Here is an 18708-nt window from a genome sequence, read left to right as displayed (position 1 = left end):
CCGACTTTTAAGAGCAGTATCTTGGCTTCAAATCTTATGCATTATATGAAATTAGCATTTCATATAATGCTAATTGGTTGGCACTCAGAATAGCTTTCATAGCTCAGTCATGCCTTTCGAGGGAAAAAGCTGTTATACAACGGACAAATCATCATAAATGCCTGACGCAAAAGGTCAAACTTATATAACTAGCTATTGATGGGCACAATCCATTTCTATTACATGGCTGTATAGTTATGGTTATACAAGTGGCCGTCATGCATATCTAGCAGAAAAGACACTGTTTTATTAACAGGGAGAAGAATATCTTCAGTTCTTTTACAGAAAACCATGCCTCTTTGTGACACTTAGATGAAACTGGAATAACTGTTACTAATTCTATGAAGTACTCATAACTGAGGAGGGGATTTGATTATGTACAAAACAATATGAGAACCAAAACACATTCATTCTTCAAAATTCACACTTCTCTGAATTTTGCAAACTACTTCTCCAACCAATGTTTGCAGAAAGGCATGTCAGGGGTAAATGTGCATTAAAATGATGATAGTGAAGCTAACATGCAAAAAAAGCATGATGCCAGGAGAAATTGATTACACAAATTTGAGGAGAATATTGCCTCTGATATGGGACTGCAATTCCCATCATCCATGCTGGCCGAGAGTTGTAGTCCAAAACATTTGGAGGAGCCCAGGTTGTTTTGTGCATTCTGGAGGCCAGAGACCTAGTTCATTTACTTCCATACGCTCCAGGTTCTGTCAATCCTATAATTGGCACAGACTCCTTGGGATTTCAAAATTCCTTATTCATATGGTCCTGGTCCTCTAACCTGCTCTGGGACACCTTGCTAGGTCCTTCTCCTGCTTATGCACATGCATGGAGGAACACTGGGGTCTGTTGTTTTTGAGAGAACATGTCACTCTTCTCTCTTGTCTCTCAAACAACAAACTCCATCTTGCAGAAGCTCCATTGTAGCATCTGGGGAACACCAGCTCACTGTTCAAAGCATTGCTTATTCTCATCTTGCTTGTGTTGGGCTCTAGCCCAATCACACAGGATCTGGACACAGAGATGCAGGGAAAGAAGTCTGCATAAGCATCCTGAAGGAGGATGGTTATACATTCAGCCTTAATTTCCCCTTCACAGTTGCTGCCTTCCAGCCTGAGGACCTTCAGGCCATGTCCTGCTGGGGTCCTCCTGGCTTAGCAACAGGATGGAATTGGGTGTGTGATTGAATACCAGTAAGTTCTTCCACGCATCCTGGGCTGCTCCTGCGGCACTGTCAGCTCTCAGACAAGAGAAAGTGTGCTTCTGGGCTCGCCCTTCCCCAAGCAGACCTTTCACCCCTCCCTTAATTGCAGCTGGAAAGGGGAGGGGTGAGCTGCGTCCTTTACAAGGCCCTACAATAGGACTTGCCTGGGAGAGAGAGAGAGGAAGTGGGAGAACCTAGCTGGCTTTGTGGATTAGCGCTTTATGCCACAGAAAGTGGTCCCTTGGGTGCCCCAGTCAGGGGGAAGACTTTGGCTTCTTGCAAGCTGTTCAAAAGCCTAGAATTTAAGCCTCATCGGACAGCGTTTCTTCAACCTGATCCAGCTTTTAATATCCTTATCTGCTGCTGCCTCTTACGCACGAAAGGTAAGTCCAAAGTTGACTTCCGAGAACCGTTCTCCAGCTTTCTTGCTTTTTAAGATTTTATTTTAAATGTGGGGCTTTTCCCCCTCAAGCACACCATGGGAACAGAAAGGAGAATATTAACTATGCGCTGTAGTTACACGACTGAAATAAAACTGGTGTGTTTCACAGCTGCTCCAAGCTGATAGCAAGGTAGAAATTGAGGCGATTTGGACCTATTGCCTTTGCCGATTATTCCGACTGAAAGGTAGCTTTTAATCTGAGAACGGGATTGACAGATTGAGGTTAAAAGGAAACCAAGATTTAAAACCAGCCTCTAAGGTGGAAAGTGGCAAATACAGGAGGGATCCACTATGCTACTCAGAATGACAGGAATATATAATGGGTTCAAATGAGTGTAATCTGGGCAGAAACAGAAGTCTTGGTGAAGTAATATGAGCATTAGATGGATTTTGAATTTTTAAAATCTTGGATGCAAATGCCCCTGTATTAGGGGACTAAGAAATAGAATCATAACAGAAACTCTTGAATTGTCGATTCACAGTTCTTCAAAAAAATATGTGAGCCAAACAGCAGCCATCCTTCAAAATCTGCAGTACTGTGAATTTTATGGTGCACTTGTTCAACCAACCAACAAAGAACATATTACATGTAGGGTAAAATGTGCATAGAAATGCATATGCTGCTGACAAGAGCAAAGAGAAACGTATTATGTTGCTGTAAATTCCTTGCAAAATGGGCACAAATTGCTTTAAAATTTACTTTAAGAGAAATGCGCGCTAAAACGCTGATTATTTTTTGGTGAGGACTTTTCACATGAGAAATATGACAAAGAGTGGGGAAATCAGAGAAACAGAAATTGATAGGATTTACCTATCATTTTAAGTATAGAAAGCATTAGTATTTTTCTTTTTAATGGATTGATTCCAATTTCTTTAAAGTCAGAAAGAATTAAGCAACTTCCCTGGGAGACGACCAGCGCTTACTGTATCTAAATGTATCTTAAAGGTAAAATCAATGGGAGGGCAGCTAAGCAGCATAAGAGATATTATTCCCCCTGCTCTCCTGAATTAGTTTAAGATTTTTTTTGGCTAAATTATATCTGGTATATTGCGAAGGAAACAACTTGAATTTTCTTGGAAATGCAGGCTGCTTTCTCAATATTTATATATATATTTTGTTGCTTAAATATTGTGGACACTAAAGTGTAGATTTAACTAGCTACCAGGAGTGTCATTTAAATGAGCTTTTGCATTTTTTTTTAAAAAATTGGTAATTCAAACATAAACATTTCAGGGACTTTAAATGTATATTGAATTTGAAAATGACCCACCTGTTTCCAATTCCCCATAAGCAACATTCAAAAGTAACACACACAAAACTAACAGCAATGCTCATGAACTGTTTGTAGGTTTCCCAAAGGAAACTGTTTGGCCGCTGGGCAAAGACAATGCTAGATTGGATGGGCCATTTTGCTCATCCAGTGGTTCTTGAACTTTTTTTTCCTGGGTCATGCTTTCAGAATAAAAATTTGCTCGCCACACTGAATTTTTTTATTGATAAGAAATACACGGGGAAACAAAAACAAACAGCTCTTCCCAGTCTTTGATTCATAACATAGAACACAGCTACTTTGTAATATGATCGTGGGACACCCAGAAAGCATAAAACAATTATTTTTGAACTGCGCTACACTGAAATGTTTAAATGTTTCTTTGTTTGCTCCTGCCGCACCATTTGAGAACAGCTTCCTTATATCCTATGCATGCCGACCCACAGGTAAGTCCCACTGTTTTCAACGGGCCTTTCTCCCAGGAAAGTATGCACAAGATTTCAGCCTGAAAAGCATTCTTAGTATTATTTGAGAAAACTCCGCTTAGCATTGCTCCTCACACCCCTAATATTACATCCAAAATGTATCTGTAGTTTGGGCAGGTGTAGCAGTTTTTAATAGGCCATTTAAAATAGTTGAGAGTAGGGCTGTCCTGCCTGCTACTTCTGTATATTTTTAAAGGGAGAGGTGCTATATGCTATTGAAATCTGATGTGCTAAATGCACACACCATTCTTCTGGATACTTGCATTAATGCAACGAAGTATGTGGTCCTTAGTTATGCAGGCTGCAGTCTTTTACTGTTTTGTCTAAGGGCAACCAAAACAGTGCCTTCTCCAATATGCTGATTCTGGTCTCTGATATCCTCTGTTGAGGTTCTGCTGTTGCCTTATAGTGGCGACAGTGAAGGTCTTTTCTGTGGAACCATCATTTCCCAAGGTTTTCAGGGCTTTATATGTCATTGACTAAGCCTTGAATTCAGACTAAAAACAAATGGGCAGCTGCTGATGACTGAAGGATAGAAGGGACTGTCAATCTCGGTTCTCTTAGTTCCGTATTTTTGTCCCGTTATTAAATTCAGTTCTCCACATTTCGCAACAATTTGTGATCGGAAAAATCCTTATGGAAATTCACCTGCATTTTAGTGCAAATTTCTCCTTTAACAGCAGTTTTCACTAATGTACACATTTCATCATTTTTTTGCACACCTTCTCCTAATAATACTCATTTTCCCCTAAAAAAAAAAAGTTTGGTTGAAGCGCTGCATAGCAAATTTGGACAAGTGCAAATTTCGAAACTTTGTTTTGGTTGGATAGCTGTGTTTTGCTTGTCATCTTCATGAGTAGCCCTACATAGAGTGTGTTGAAATAACTGAGCATTTTCTCACTGATCCGCCACTCCCATTTCCATACGCATTTATTTCATTCACCCTAATTTCAGTCTCCTTTAGGCAGCAAACTTGCAGGCAATGTCTATATTTCATATCTTACACAAAGAGCTTCAGTGCCTTCACTTCAATAAATGAATAATACTAGGGTACAGCGTATTTTCTCAGTATTGGCACTATCCAGTAAACATTAGACAATGAAAGCAGCAGACTAACATTTCTCAATGAGCTTAATGGGACTGATTATTACTATTTTGTGGGATTCGATTGCGTCCATACTGGAAATCTATGCTTCTGCAACTAAAATGGATTTAAGTGCCCTGATGCAACAAATCCATGTTTTAAAAACGACCTTTTTGCAAGGAGGAGAGAGATGAGGAAACACACTAAAAAGTGTGGGATACAGACTGATTTGCAAAAACTCATATAAGCTTTGTGCAAACAAATTGGGATGAATGCTCACTGCCATATAACCTCCCTGCAAACTGTGTTATTTTTTTCCTGGAGTTCCTATGGAGAAATAACATTCACTGCATCAATATGACAAAATCTCTGGTTACAAAAGCTATAGCAAGTCAGAATGGATGGGATAAACCTCTAGGATAGCACACACATACACACAAACTAACACAAATATCAAAGACAGAGGAACTAAATCAGTAAAATGCCTAGGGATATGGCACAAATGATTCAATAGAAATTCTCAAAATCAACCAAGAGCTATATTTGGAATGTTGGAAATCTCTCTGTATATCCTGGATTGATAGGATATCAGTAATTAAAATGAATATGCATCCCTAAACCCTGATTTTGCCGATGAATATTCCTCTATTCAAGGAATATTTATAAGCAAAACCAATATTTCCCCCTTCTTTTATTTTCTAAAATCTGCAGATAAAAATAGATAAAAGTGAAAACATATTCCTGTTACCGTTTTCTTTATTAATTTTAGATAAATAGCAAAAGCTCTTATTGAACTTTATATAGTCAAAGAAACCACATAGAATAGTAACAAAAGTTATATTTCTTAAAAAAGCAGAAAGAGGAGTGGGAGTGCCTAATACTGTATTCCAGGCTACAACTCCCATGATCCCTAGCTAGCAGGACCAGTGGTCAGGGATGATGGGAATTGTAGTCTCAAAACATCTGGAGGGCCGAGGTTGAGGAAGCCTGCTGTATTCTGTTACCATGAAGCAAATATAGCTTCTCTTTAGGATTCGTTATTTCCAGTAAAACAACAGAAGCAGAAAAACATTCTCCTGAATAAAGAATTTAAAAGTCTGTTAATGAGAGGCAGCAACCTGAATTTTGTTGCTTATATTGTCTGTGTTCATCTTGTGGTTCACAGGGGTAAAGCACCTCCGGAAAGATGGCTCAGAACCCACAAGTTGGCATCCCCATGTCCGAGACCAGTACAAACGGCATCCCAGGCAAGAAGCAGATGAAAGCCAGCACAGTCACTTTTCACAACATCTGGTACAGAGTGAAGACAAAGTCTGGCTTCATAGGTTGCCGAAAAACAGTTGAGAAAGACATTTTGAGAGACATCAAGTACGTATTTCTCAGCCTGAATGTGCACTCACTTTCCATATGTATGTGTGTGTATACTTTGAGAGGGTCCCCTGTGTTTCTCCTACATTATCTTAGTAATCCTTACAACAGCCCTGTTATGTAGGCCTGTATTATTATCCCCACAATACAGATCAAGGGCAGTGCCTAAGGTCACTGAGTGAGTTCATTTAGGATCGGTGCCAAATATTCTGATAAACCAGCCACAACTAAGTTCCTTATCTGCTGGCCTAACTGTTGGTGAAGACCAGACCATGCGAAATCCACTGGGAACTAGGGTGATATAGGTGAGGAAGAGGTGAAAGGGCTGGTTTCAGAGTTCATTGCACTAACCAAAGCCCTTTCAGTGGACAATTTTTTCCTTAGAAAGCATAGGTGGAGGAAGGGTGGCCCTCTGGCAGCTACGTGATGGCGGTGCTAACAGATCTTCTGCCTAAGATGGCATGGCGAACTTTCTGTGGGAATTAAAAGGTAAAGGTAAAGGTACCCCTGCCCGTACGGGCCAGTCTTGCCAGACTCTAGGGTTGTGCGCTCATCTCACTCTAAAGGCCGGGAGCCAGCGCTGTCCGCAGACACTTCCGGGTCACGTGGCCAGCGTGACAAAGCTGCATCTGGCGAGCCAGCGCAGCACACGGAACGCCATTTACCTTCCCGCTAGTAAGCAGTCCCTATTTATCTACTTGCACCCAAGGGTGCTTTCGAACTGCTAGGTTGGCAGGCGCTGGGACCGAGCGACGGGAGCGCACCCCGCCGTGGGGATTCGAACCGCCGACCTTTCGATCGGCAAGTCCTAGGCACTGAGGCTTTAACCCACAGCGCCACCCGCGTCCCTTCTGTGGGAATTGCTGGATCTAAAATGGCAGCCACCGCTGTGGAAATCTGCCAGTGCTCGCTTATTGACCTATGTCAGGAACAAAAATTGATCAAGCAAACACGGCTGTGGTTGCAAATGGTGCGTAATTGACTGTCAAGTTCAATGGTACACGAGAACAGACAGTAATATGACTATGAATAATTAACCGAATTATATTGCTTCCTGTGTGAAAGCTAACAGGGGGCCACACCCTATGGAATATTTGGTAGCTTGCCCTTAGATAAACTGAAATAAGGTGTTATGAAAGCAGACGTTATTAACCCTAGGGACCCATAGGGTTGATTTGTAAGTTTCAGGGATGCCCCATGGATCCACGATCAGTGCTGGATTAACTCTAGGCATCCCTCCCCCACAACATGTGTTTGATCAACTCGTGCATGACCACATACACATGCAGTGCTGGGAATAAATCGATTCAGACTTGGAATTGGCAGCAGAGCGCTGAAGAGTCCTTGTGGAGCCGGAAAAGTACTTCAGTGAGGGCAGAGGAAGCCTTGAAAAGACCGGAGGCACAGCTGGAGGGAGAGAATTTAATTATACCACATTGAGCTCCTTCAAGGAATGGTGCAATACAACTGTAATAATAATGAAGTATGTATGTATGCTATCTTGAAGGACAGCTTGTCTAGCATTGCTGCTGCAATGTTCACTCGCAGGGGCATTTTGGAGAATATTGTACGGATGCACTTTTTAAGGCCTTCAGCCTTTTCAAACCCAGGCTTTGAATCAATCTGCAGCTTGATTAAGTCTGACCAATAGATGCAATGTACCGAAGGCGAAGCAACTCACAAGAAATGTGCTGGTTTTGTGTTGCAGTGGGATAATGCGGCCTGGACTGAACGCAATCCTGGGGCCAACCGGCTGTGGCAAGTCTTCGTAAGTCTCGTGGCAGTGAGCAAAAGCAGCTACATGTTAACTTGGCTCTAATTCATACTCTTGACTAAAAGAAAGCCCTTCAGGCAGAAAACATGGCTTCACATATTGAAGCCCAGAAGGGGTTCATAGTCTGGTCTGAAATAATTTTGCTGGAGGATCAGTCTGTTCCTACAATTCTGGTATAATGTTGTGGGTATGTCCTCAGTTATGTTTCTCAGTGGGACTAGCTAAATGATGCTGAATATGCTATTATGGTCTTGACAGAGCCAAACAGAGGAGCAGAGCAGTCTATAAACTGAGTCAAGACATCTCTGTAAACAAAGTGCAAGTTATGTCCAACACACAGGGCTGGATTCATCTACCCTTTTCTGCTAGCAGAAAGCGGCAGAAGGACTCCGGCTAAAATAAAGGGGATTGCTTTCTTCTCTGTACGCCTCCTGTACACACACACACACACAATTTATTATGGAGGACTGGGAGACCGCTCAGAACAGCACTGGAGGGAGGGGAGATCATCCCATCGGGTAATAGGGTGTGTTGAAATTTTCAGCTTTCAATTTCCCCAAACGAGGGGTGCTAAAAAGTTGTAACGTGGCTTGGGAATTCAAAATATAGTTTGGTTAAATGAATAGAAATTAGTTTTTTCTTGGAAAGTAAAATGATAGGTTTCAGGAGCCAACACCGTCGGCAGAGCATGAGGCTCTTAATCTCAGGTTTGTGGGTTCAAACCTCACATTGGGCGAAAGATTCCTGTGTTGCAGAGGGCTGAATTAGATGACCCTCGTGGTCCCTTCTAAGCCTACAATTCTATGCTTCTATGAATTTGGTGATCTGTGCTTTTTAAAATAAAAATCTTAAATAGCAGCCACACCAAGGAAAAGCGGAATCAAATCAGAACCATGTGGAGGAGGAGATTTAACTCCTTTCCCTCCATACCTTGGGCCTGATGAAAATCCTCCCCAGCTACACTTTTGCACTGGAGAGAAGCTTTCCTCTTGTCCACATAGTTGCTCTTTGAAAGGGCTGGGATGAGTTATTTCCAATAAAATTGTGCACAATCAAATCCAGTTTGACTCCCAGTGTGCTTTTACAAAAAAAAAAAAAAAATTAAAATAATTGTGTGGGTGGGTGGGGGGAGTCCTGTGTGATGTAGTTCTGCCATTTTCTTCTAGACTGCTGGATATTTTAGCCGCAAGGAAAGATCCCCATGGCTTGAGTGGAGACGTTCTAATCAATGGAGCCCCTCAACCTGCCAATTTTAAATGTATCTCTGGATATGTTGTGCAGGTAAGCCACCAATAGTCTCTGACTCTGTTTATTTTACCCTTTACAAAATCCAGTGTTAAAATCAGGATTGCCCAGTGCGATGCATAGTCCCAGTTTGCTTTATGCAAATGTTGCAGAGCATGGAATAGAGAAGGTTTGTCTGGAGCTCTGCACATGATTTGTGGCTTTGGTTTTTGAACTGGAGCTCCCGATTTGAGTTGCGAATCTATCTGTTTCCTTTGGATTTGTCCAGGATGATGTGGTCATGGGGACCTTGACCGTGAGGGAGAACTTCCAGTTCTCAGCTGCCCTCCGTTTACCGAAGACTGTGAGGGAGCAGGAAAAGGAGGATAGGATCAACCAGATCCTCAAGGAGCTGGGCTTGACAAAAGTGGCAGATTCAAAGGTTTGTGAACAGTGCTGGACTAGATGGGCTATCCTGCAGGCTCTTTTTAAAGCACTTTCAAAACAGTCAGACAATATTATCATTGCCTCTCCAAAACTATGTCCCACACTTACTAAATTCTGGGAGAAAAACTTATATCAACAAGACACTACAGGAAAAAATTAAGATTTTCAGAGGTGAATATTCTTTTGAACAATATACCCATTGCATTGAAATTGACAACAGGACAGTGAAAATGGATTCTACATGCCCTAATGCTGGCCAAGAGATTGATACTGATGGATTGGAAGAATAGAGATACGATTCCTCTTAATCAATGGCTTGACAACATGGCAACGTTTGCAAAATATGGATAGCTTATAGACGCAGACTATCTTTGAATACAATGATATTTGAAATGAGTTTACACAGAAGTTATTAGGTTATTGACAATTATATGTGTATTAGGTTAATAAGAATATACACATTTGTATATTAATGTACGGTAATGTAAGGGTTTTTCCCCCGTTCTCACTTTCTTTTCCCCTTCTCTTTCATTATAAATGAAATTCTTCTAATGAAATATTAATCTTTATTATTTTAAACATTTATTTATATGGCACCATTGACGTACACAATATTGCTTAAGTTCTTGTTTTGCATTAGGTTGGAACCCAGTTCATTCGTGGCATATCGGGGGGAGAGAGGAAACGGACCAATATCGGCATGGAGCTGATTACTGATCCTGCAATCTTGTTCTTAGATGAGCCAACCACTGGACTGGATGCCAGCACAGCCAATGCTGTCCTGCTGCTCCTGAAAAGGTAATTGCTAGAAAAGGTACTGCGTGTCTTTGGTTGTGCGTAGGATGAAACAATAGCACTTTCTTCAGCATCGATGCAACAAACTGTGGTGCCCAAAGTATGATTCTTGTGTGAGCCACTGGGATTTAGTTGATAGGGCTGGGATTTGGATGGCGAGACCACCTGTGTCCAAAGTTTTACTCAGCCATGTTATTTATGCTAGGAAACAACAATGCTTGTGATAAGTTACCTGAACCGGGGGCGGGGGGGCGAGGTAGACGGAAAGGCAACCTGTTCTTCCCTACCTGATTCCTTCTTGACGAATTACTTGTTGATATGTAGATTGTTTCTCATGCTTTATTTCTTTCCTGCTTCTCCAAATCAGTTATTGTTAACTTCTTGATTCCATGTTGGCTGCATGTAAGCCTGAGATGACATGCGGCTTTGTTTGCCATAAGTAAGAGCCAGTGTGGTGTAGTGATTAAGAGCGGTAGTCACGTAATCTGGGGAACCGGGTTCGCGTCTCCGCTCCTCCACATGCAGCTGCTGGGTGACCCTGGGCCAGTCACGCTTCCTTGAAGTCTCTCAGCCCCACTCACCTCACAGAGTGTTTGTTGTGGGGGAAGAAGGGAAGGCAGAATGTTAGCCGCTTTGAGACTCCTTAAAGGGAGTGAAAGGCGGAATATCAAATCCAAACTCTTCCTCTTCTAATAAACCTTGCTTTCGTCTTTCAACCAGCCATCAGTCTTACTAGACTATTAAATTCTGCACTTCACTGCAATATATACCAGACACCACAATTTATTTAAAATTATTTATGTGCCACTGTACATACAATGTATTGCAGGGATTTCCAAATGTAATAATAATAATAATAATAATAATAATAATAATAATAATAATAATACCCTGTCCATCTGGCTGGGTTTCTGCAGGCACTCTGGGCGGCTTCCAACAAAATATTAAAATACAATAGTCCAAAATATTAAAACATAACAGTAAACCAATGCTTCTCTAAAACCAGTCAAAAAAGTAAGAACAATATAGCAAAACAGCCAGAAAACAGAGGATGTGGTAATCAACTTCAGCTTTAAAAGGCCAGATGGGACAAATAGTTTTCTGCAGAAAAGTGACAAGAACTTCTCTTGGAAAGTACAATTAGAAAAACGAGGGCCGAACCTAGCTTTCCCGTGAGATGGAATCCTGAGCAGGGCATCATCGGAAGATCTTAAGTGCCGGGAAGTTTTGTATGGACGGAGGCATTCCCCCTAGATAATCGAGACCCAAACTGGTTAGACTTACATGGTAAGTTTGGGTCAGTCACTCCCTCTGAGCCTGCCCCACCTCACAGGTTTTTGTTGAGCGAGGGGAACCCATCTGTGCTTTCCAGAGGTACTTTGGGGGAAAGTCATATACCGTACAGTAAATAAACGAGGTTTTGTTAAATAAGTTTAGTGTTTTTCAGAGAATCAATCTTGGATACAGTAACAGCACTTGATTTTTTTTTCCTTTAGTGTTATAGTTCTTTGATGGGACTTACAATGCTCCCAGCCTCATAACAAGACAAATGGGGAAAGTACGGTGATAATAAATGCAAACTATGTAGCTGCTGAAAGAGTGGACTAGGCCTCGTGGACTAGGTCCCTTTTTTTTCTGCGGCTCAGCGGACATTGGGGAATTGTAGCCAGCTTTTAACAAGCCTCCTTTTCCTGGAGGTGTGCAATGCATTCATAATCTCTTCCTTCACAGGTATGCAGTTGAGCAGGTATTATGGAAGTGCAGAAGCAGGCACACTTCAAGAAGTACTAGCAACCTAACAATATAAAAAAACCCTAACCCCTCTCCCAAGCTGTTTCTGACAGCCTACTCCCAGGTTTACCTTGCCATACAGCAGAACCAGGGTTAGAAACTGAGATATGAAAGCTAGGAGCTAAACGGCACCTTAAACCTAGGTTATGGGAGCAACAACGAAATGTCTAGGCGCGCTTTTTAATAACAATACAAAGCTGAAAATGAATGAGCTGCAGCTAAAATATTATGTCCATTTTTCACATGGTCTAGTCCTTCCCCTGCCCACTCCCCTAATATTCTTAAGAGGGGTCTCTTCTCTAGCCTTCAGAGAGCAGCTGGAAGTGGAGAGGCAGGAAAAGGTCTTCTTTTCCTTCCACTCTGCAGTTTTAATCTGAAATCTTAGGCGCAGTACTGCACCCAGAGCTCAGAAACCACTCGTGCTCATGAAATTCCCTGTCACAAAATGCGCCTAGAACAAAGGGAGTTTCGAACACTGAGCAGAGCTGGAAAAAATGGGGGAGTGAAATCAGCTTCTCAGGTAGCTAGAACATCAATTCAGTGCCCATTATGCAAGTAGTCATAGCTACTGGGCTATGGGGAAGAGAAGAGTTGGGGCAGCACAGAGAGAGGTGGTCTCTTCACTTTGAACAGCTGTATGTTGAGAATTTCGACCTATGATGAATTGCAGGGCTTTTTTAAGCTTGCAGATTTTGAATGAGTAACACCATGTTTTACAAAACCTTAAGCCGCTTGACACCTTTCTTACTGCCTACTCTGTTCAGGATGGCCAGGCAAGGGAAAACAATCATCTTTTCCATCCACCAACCTCGCTACTCCATATTCCGACTGTTTGATAAATTGACCTTGCTGGCAGCAGGAAGGATGCTTTATCATGGACCAGCTCAGAACGCCATAGAATTTTTCAAATCCAGTGGTAAGGTTTCTGAAGACTCTCTACTGAACATAGTGGGGACTACTATATGAGAGCATATATCCCTGTTGTTGTTTTGTTAAAATCAGCTCAATTTGGCTTTGCCATAGGGGAGCGGGTTGATGTATTTATTACAATAGCCTAGTCTTGAAGTTACCAAAGCATGGACTGCTGCAGGCTGTTTGATAATCTGGAGACATTTTTTGGGGTGGGGTGGGGTGGAACAGATCTGAAGATTTTGAATACACGATCCCAAGTACTTTGAAAGACCTGCAAGCATTTTATTTCTTTGTAGGTTATGAGTGCGAACCGTACAACAACCCTGCTGACTTCTTTCTGGATGTCATTAATGGAGACTCGACGGCTGTGGCTTCAAACAAGACTGGTGAAATTGAAATAGGTATGCAAAACACGGTTTCTTTGTTAGAGTCACTGCCTGGTGTGCTGTATGAAGAGATGCATTCTGCGCTGATTAGCTTTGCCATAGAGAAATTGCTCCTGTACGATACCATACAGAGACCACTGGTTTGTATAGTGCCGGTGCCAGCACAACAATCTATTCAGAGATCATACCCATCTGCTGTGCAGATTAAGGCATTCAGCTGTGCATCCATGTGCATTCAACGTACCGCCTACCTCCCACTGGTACTGACACACGGTGAAGTCTTAGCACCTACAATCCGACAGAGCATAAGACCCTTAATCTCAGGGTCCTGGGTTAGAGCCCCACACTGGATGAAAGATTCCTGCATCACAGGGCGTTGGACTAGACCCTCATGGTCGCTTCCAGCTCTGCAGTTCTATGATTCTATAAATAACTGTTATTATATATAGATCAGAGCAACAAAGAGCTGGTTTCAAACCAGCCTGACAAGAAAGCTCAAACCCTGTCCAGGCAGCAGTGAAGTGTTGCCGAGCTACCACTGCATCCAGACCCCTGTCACTCACACTAGCAGGGGCATAAATCCCTGTGCGAGCCTGGAGTTGGTGCAGCAATTGGAACTGATGCTGTCAAATGATGGCAGTTGGGTTGGCTGGGGAGTTAGCACATCCTGGGCCTGCTTAGCCGCTCCCTGCCTCATTTTTGTGCTTTCTGTATGCTGCTGGTGGTGATGTGGACCTGCTGATAGTTCTTCTGCCCACTCACATGCTTGGAAAGGAGAAACTGCCCTTGTACAGGGACTCTGGTGTTACTTTGTGGTTGGAAGACACCAAAGGCCTCCACTCAATCCAAAACCACCTCATCCTGGCACAAAGAGGGTCGGGATTGCAATCGAATGGCTTAGGACCCGGATACCTGGAGGACTTGCTCCTATCATACAACTCTGGTCATTCCTTTAGGGCAGTGGTGGTCAAACTCAGCCCTCCAGATGTTTTGGGACCACAATTCCCATCATCCCTGACCACTGGTTCTGTTAGCTAGGGATGATGGGAGTTGTAGTCCCAAAACATCTGGAGGGCCGAGTTTGGCCACCACTGCTTTAGGGTCTGGCTGAACGTGGGGCAGGGTCTTCTACTCTGTCACCATGTCCCAACTTCGGAATGTCACCTGAGAGATCAAATAAATGTGAAAAGTATCTAGGTGTCTTAGTTGACCACAAAATGACCACAGGCCACCAGTGCAACATGGCTGCAAAAAGAAGAAGCTATTCCAGTCTTAGGCTGCATTAGCAGACAAATTCATGGAAGATCTACTTATCAACAGCTACTAGGCATGATGGCCATGCGCTGCTTCCACAGTAATGCTTCTGAATGCCAGTTGCTGAAAACCACAAGAGGGAAGAGTGCTCTTGTGTTTGAGTCCTACTTGTGGGTTTCCCACGGGTATCTGCTGAGAGCAGGATGTTGGACTAGGTAGGCAATTAAGGCTCTTCCTGTGTCCATTTCATTCAAACAGTGGACCAAACTGAAAGCGAAGAGCAAAGCGCCTCTTTGGATGGTATGAACTCTAGCCCACAAAAGCTTATGTCATACAAAGTAAAGGTAAAGGTAAAGGGACCCCTGACTGTTAGGTCCAGTCACGAATGACTCTGGGGTTGCGGTGATCATCTCGCTTTACTGGCCGAGGGAGCCGGCGTACAGCTTCCGGGTCATGTGGCTAGCATGACTAAGCTGCTTCTGGTGAACTAGAGCAGCGCATGGAAATGCCGTTTACCTTTCCACCAGAGCAATGCCTATTTATCAACTTTTACTTACGAATTGCTAGGTTAGCAGGAGCAGGGACCGAACAACGGGAGCTCACCCTGTTGCAAGGATTTGAACCGCCAACCTTCTGATCAGCAAGCCCTAGGCTCTGTGGTTTAGACCACAGCGCTACCTGCGTCATATAAAGTACTCAGCCTTTATGTTATGCTACATTTTCTGTTTTGTGGTCTAGCTCAACTCCCATAGATCCAGAAGACCATGTTAAATGTATTTCTCCATGTCTCCAAAGATAACATTGACGAACACATCAGTCGTGATCAGACACTGGCGGAGAAATTGGCGGAGAAGTATTCCAGTTCCACTTTCTACCAAGAAACCAAAGCAGAATTAGAGAGGCTGTCTTTGGGGAGCCAGAGGGAGACCTCTTTCCGAGAAATCACCTACTCCACTCCCTTCTTTCACCAGCTCAAGTGGGTCTCTAAACGCACGTTCAAAAATCTGCTAGGCAACCCGCAAGCCTCCATTGCACAGGTAATACTGGTCATTTAAAATGCTTTCTTCATTAATCTACACCCCAGTGATACAATACTTGCATTGACCTGTTCAGCTAGTGAGTTACTGCTGTGCACATGTCGATTGCACAAGAAATAACCTTAAGCTGTTGGGGGCTTCCAGGTGGAGAGAATGGCAGAAATAACAAATGGATACCAGAATGCACCAGTGTTTTTCCATAGATGCTGGAATATTTCACCCGGAGCCATGATGACCACCCACATTTTGTTTGGGGGATGGTAGTTGCATGACTATATTGGCAGATGCTCACCTAAACCATTTCTTTATTTATGAGATTTGTTTCCCTCTCTCCGTAAATGATGCAACCATTAAATATTGCAATGGAATTAAAAAACAGAACCAAGAAAATGAAGCGGTTAAAATAACCAGCATCTAAACCAGTAAAAACCAGCAGCAAAAACAAGAGGTTCCATGACATTCACACAAGCCACTAAAACTAAAATTCCTAGGGAAACGGGTATGTTTTGAGTTGCCGCTGAAACAACAGTAGTGTAGGCGCAGTGCTGTTTTTCTAGAAAAAGAGGCGGCAGAACTCACCATGAACGTCCGTCTCCCTTGTTCTCTTGTAATGGCAATGGGGCCTACCTGAGAGGTGCCAGAATTGTTCCAGTGGAAAAAACCCATGTGTAGGTGTCATCCATACCTCTGGGGGGGGAGAGCATGCCAAAGTCTGGGGGGCAAACACAGAGAAGGCCCTATCTTGTTTTACCTTTGTCTGTGTTGTTTTGAATAACCAGAAGTCTCTCTTCCCCCTTGCCACAAGGTTTTCTGTTCATAGACTTTAAAATAATAATAATAAATTAATTAATAAATGGTAGCTATCCTGGTCTCCAACTCCATATTGGGAAGCAGCACCCATTTCACTGAGGAGACCTACGTATTGGGCCAAAAATATGTACTGTGTCCCATGATTGGCCCCTACACAGAGGCCAGGGAAAGAGGGCGTTGGCGAAAGCAGGGGATACGAGGATGCCTTAGGGCAGTGGTTCTCAACCTGTGGGTCCCCAGATGTTGTTGGACTACAACTCCCATCACCCTTAGCTAGCAAGGCCAGAGTTCAGGGATTATGGGAGTTGTAGTCCAATAACCTCCGGAGACCCACAGGTTGAGAACCACTGCCTTAGGGGAAGAGGCTCTGAGGGTGAGGATCACCTGGAAGAGGCTTGCTCGGAGGAAAGTGGCAGGGAGGGTGAAGACTGCAGGAGTTGGGAGGGACCTTGCAGAGAGCAGCAGCAGGGACTCGGTGGAATGAATATGGGACCGGTGGAAGAATTGATCAAAGCAAGAAAGGAGCCCAAATACCCCTCTCTCCACTACTACTGTCACCTCAGCCCGTAGGCAGGCAAGGAGGGAAGAAGAAGGGCATTGTTCGGCTGCGTGCACATAGCAGCTTGGAGAGAATGACAGCTAAACACAGGTGAGGAACGTCTGAGGGAATGCCGGGGAGAGTTACAGCTGAACCTAGGTGGAGAACGCCTGAGGCAATGTTCACAGCTGTGTCTGGCCCAGGCTAAGATGGGGCTGGAAGCAAAGAGCATGTGATCTCTGCACCTGTAGTTGACTCAGCTGACTGTAGCTCTCGCCCATCACTCCACCCTGGAAGGGTGCTCTGAAGAGAAAGCATCCCTCAGGCTGAAAAAAAAGTTCCCCACTTGGTTTTAACCACATAGGCCCGACCTTTGAAACTGGTAGAATGAATTGACATGCTTTACTGCCACTTCTCTTTCCCCTTCATTGTTTATACAGTGGTACCTCGGGTTACATACGCTTCAGGTTACATACGCTTCAGGTTACAGACTCCGCTAACCCAGAAATAGTGCTTCAGGTTAAGAACTTTGCTTCAGGATAAGAACAGAAATCGTGCTCCGGCGGCGTGGCGGCAGCAGGAGGCCCCATTAGCTAAAGTGGTGCTTCAGGTTAAGAACAGTTTCAGGTTACGAACGGACCTCCGGAACGAATTAAGTACTTAACCCGAGGTACCACTGTATAAAGCTATGCATAAAAAAGAAGAAAATAAAAAGGTTCCCCTCTCCTGGTCAAAAGAGTGGCTGAGGCGGGATATGATTTGAAGTGGTGAACAAGGGAATGTTGCTTATGCCAAATCAGCTTTAGGCCTGTATTTCCCCCAGCTGCATTTATTCTGAGCCCCAACAAATATGCATCTGGGTGTCCTGAAAGAGGAAGATTATCTTGGGGAGGGGAGCACAGGGGAGAGGAGGAAGCTCACAAGAAGGCTTAAGTTTCTCCCACCTTTGCGCTTCAGATGTTCAGCAAACCTATTTGGCCCTTAGACGTTGGGGCTCTATAAAACATCTAATTAGATCCATTTGATTCCTTCTTAAACTTTTGCTGCCCACAAGCCAAAAATCTCCTAGAATTACGGCCTTTGATTCCATGTGTATGTTGATATTATGGAGATCTCTCTTAATTGCTTTGTAAAAGCTTGACCTTGTGACAAGAATAATGCCCTTTTAGAGCTTTTTAATCTTCCAGGGTTAACGGTCCTGACTCCCCAGCCCCTCCAATCGTTTTGATCTCCATAACCTCATTAAGAATGGATTTGAAATGCGGTCTCCAAATGCCCTACAGTTCTTTTTTAATCTTCTCAACTGGGCCTTGCTATGATCCTTGTTTTCTACTACAATTGGCTTAGTGCTTGGATTATCCCTGACATTTGGTCCTTTCGGCAGGTTCTTAACATCACGGTACCATGTATGGAGGGCCCTCTGTTGCGTTTTGAGGGCTGCTCTTGCCAAACTGCCTGATATCATCACATTGGCCGCGGTTTTAATCATTCATCCTTAATGCTTGATATGCGGTCTTAACCATTCTGGCAGTACCAGCCCAATAAATTTTGAGTCCAAATGGTGCCCTACCCACAATGGCCAACACTTTAAAGCATCCTTCATCAATCTGGTGCACCTCCAACCTCCCATCAGCCCTAGCCAGCATGACCAATGGCCAGGAATGATGGGAGTTGTAGTCCAACAACATCAGGATGGCGGGTTAGAGAAGCCTTCATGTAGTCATTCAGTCATTCAAACACTTATCCTTGCCTTCAGCAGTCCCCACCACCGCTGATATAGCCTTGTGTGCTCCAAGTACATTAGTATACCAGTAGATACTTCATCAGCTAAAAAGAGA

At 43.4% G+C, this 18708-nt stretch overlaps 1 protein-coding gene across 3 annotated transcripts in view; it reads left to right on the top strand.

Moving 5' to 3' along the window:
• Nucleotides 1-18708, top strand: part of LOC309377557 (broad substrate specificity ATP-binding cassette transporter ABCG2-like) — a 33587-nt gene that overhangs the window by 4379 nt on the left and 10500 nt on the right. Inside the window, exons 1-9 of one of the 3 annotated variants that reach the window (XM_081925002.1) lie at nucleotides 1412-1635; nucleotides 5700-5902; nucleotides 7611-7670; nucleotides 8843-8957; nucleotides 9190-9342; nucleotides 9988-10145; nucleotides 12698-12849; nucleotides 13142-13246; nucleotides 15281-15522. In XM_081925002.1, coding sequence (XP_081781128.1) covers nucleotides 5721-5902; nucleotides 7611-7670; nucleotides 8843-8957; nucleotides 9190-9342; nucleotides 9988-10145; nucleotides 12698-12849; nucleotides 13142-13246; nucleotides 15281-15522 — 1167 coding nt within the window. In that variant the 5' untranslated portion in view covers nucleotides 1412-1635; nucleotides 5700-5720. Of the gene's footprint in view, nucleotides 1-1411; nucleotides 1636-5699; nucleotides 5903-7610; nucleotides 7671-8842; nucleotides 8958-9189; nucleotides 9343-9987; nucleotides 10146-12697; nucleotides 12850-13141; nucleotides 13247-15280; nucleotides 15523-18708 lie in introns of those variants that run through there. The other 2 variants (XM_081925001.1, XM_081925003.1) reach the window with 2 other exon arrangements.

The sequence above is a fragment of the Podarcis melisellensis genome (assembly GCF_964234715.1).
Source record: "Podarcis melisellensis genome assembly, chromosome: 9".
In the NCBI taxonomy this organism is placed as follows: domain Eukaryota; kingdom Metazoa; phylum Chordata; class Lepidosauria; order Squamata; family Lacertidae; genus Podarcis; species Podarcis melisellensis.
This window is presented reverse-complemented; position numbering and strand designations above follow the sequence as displayed.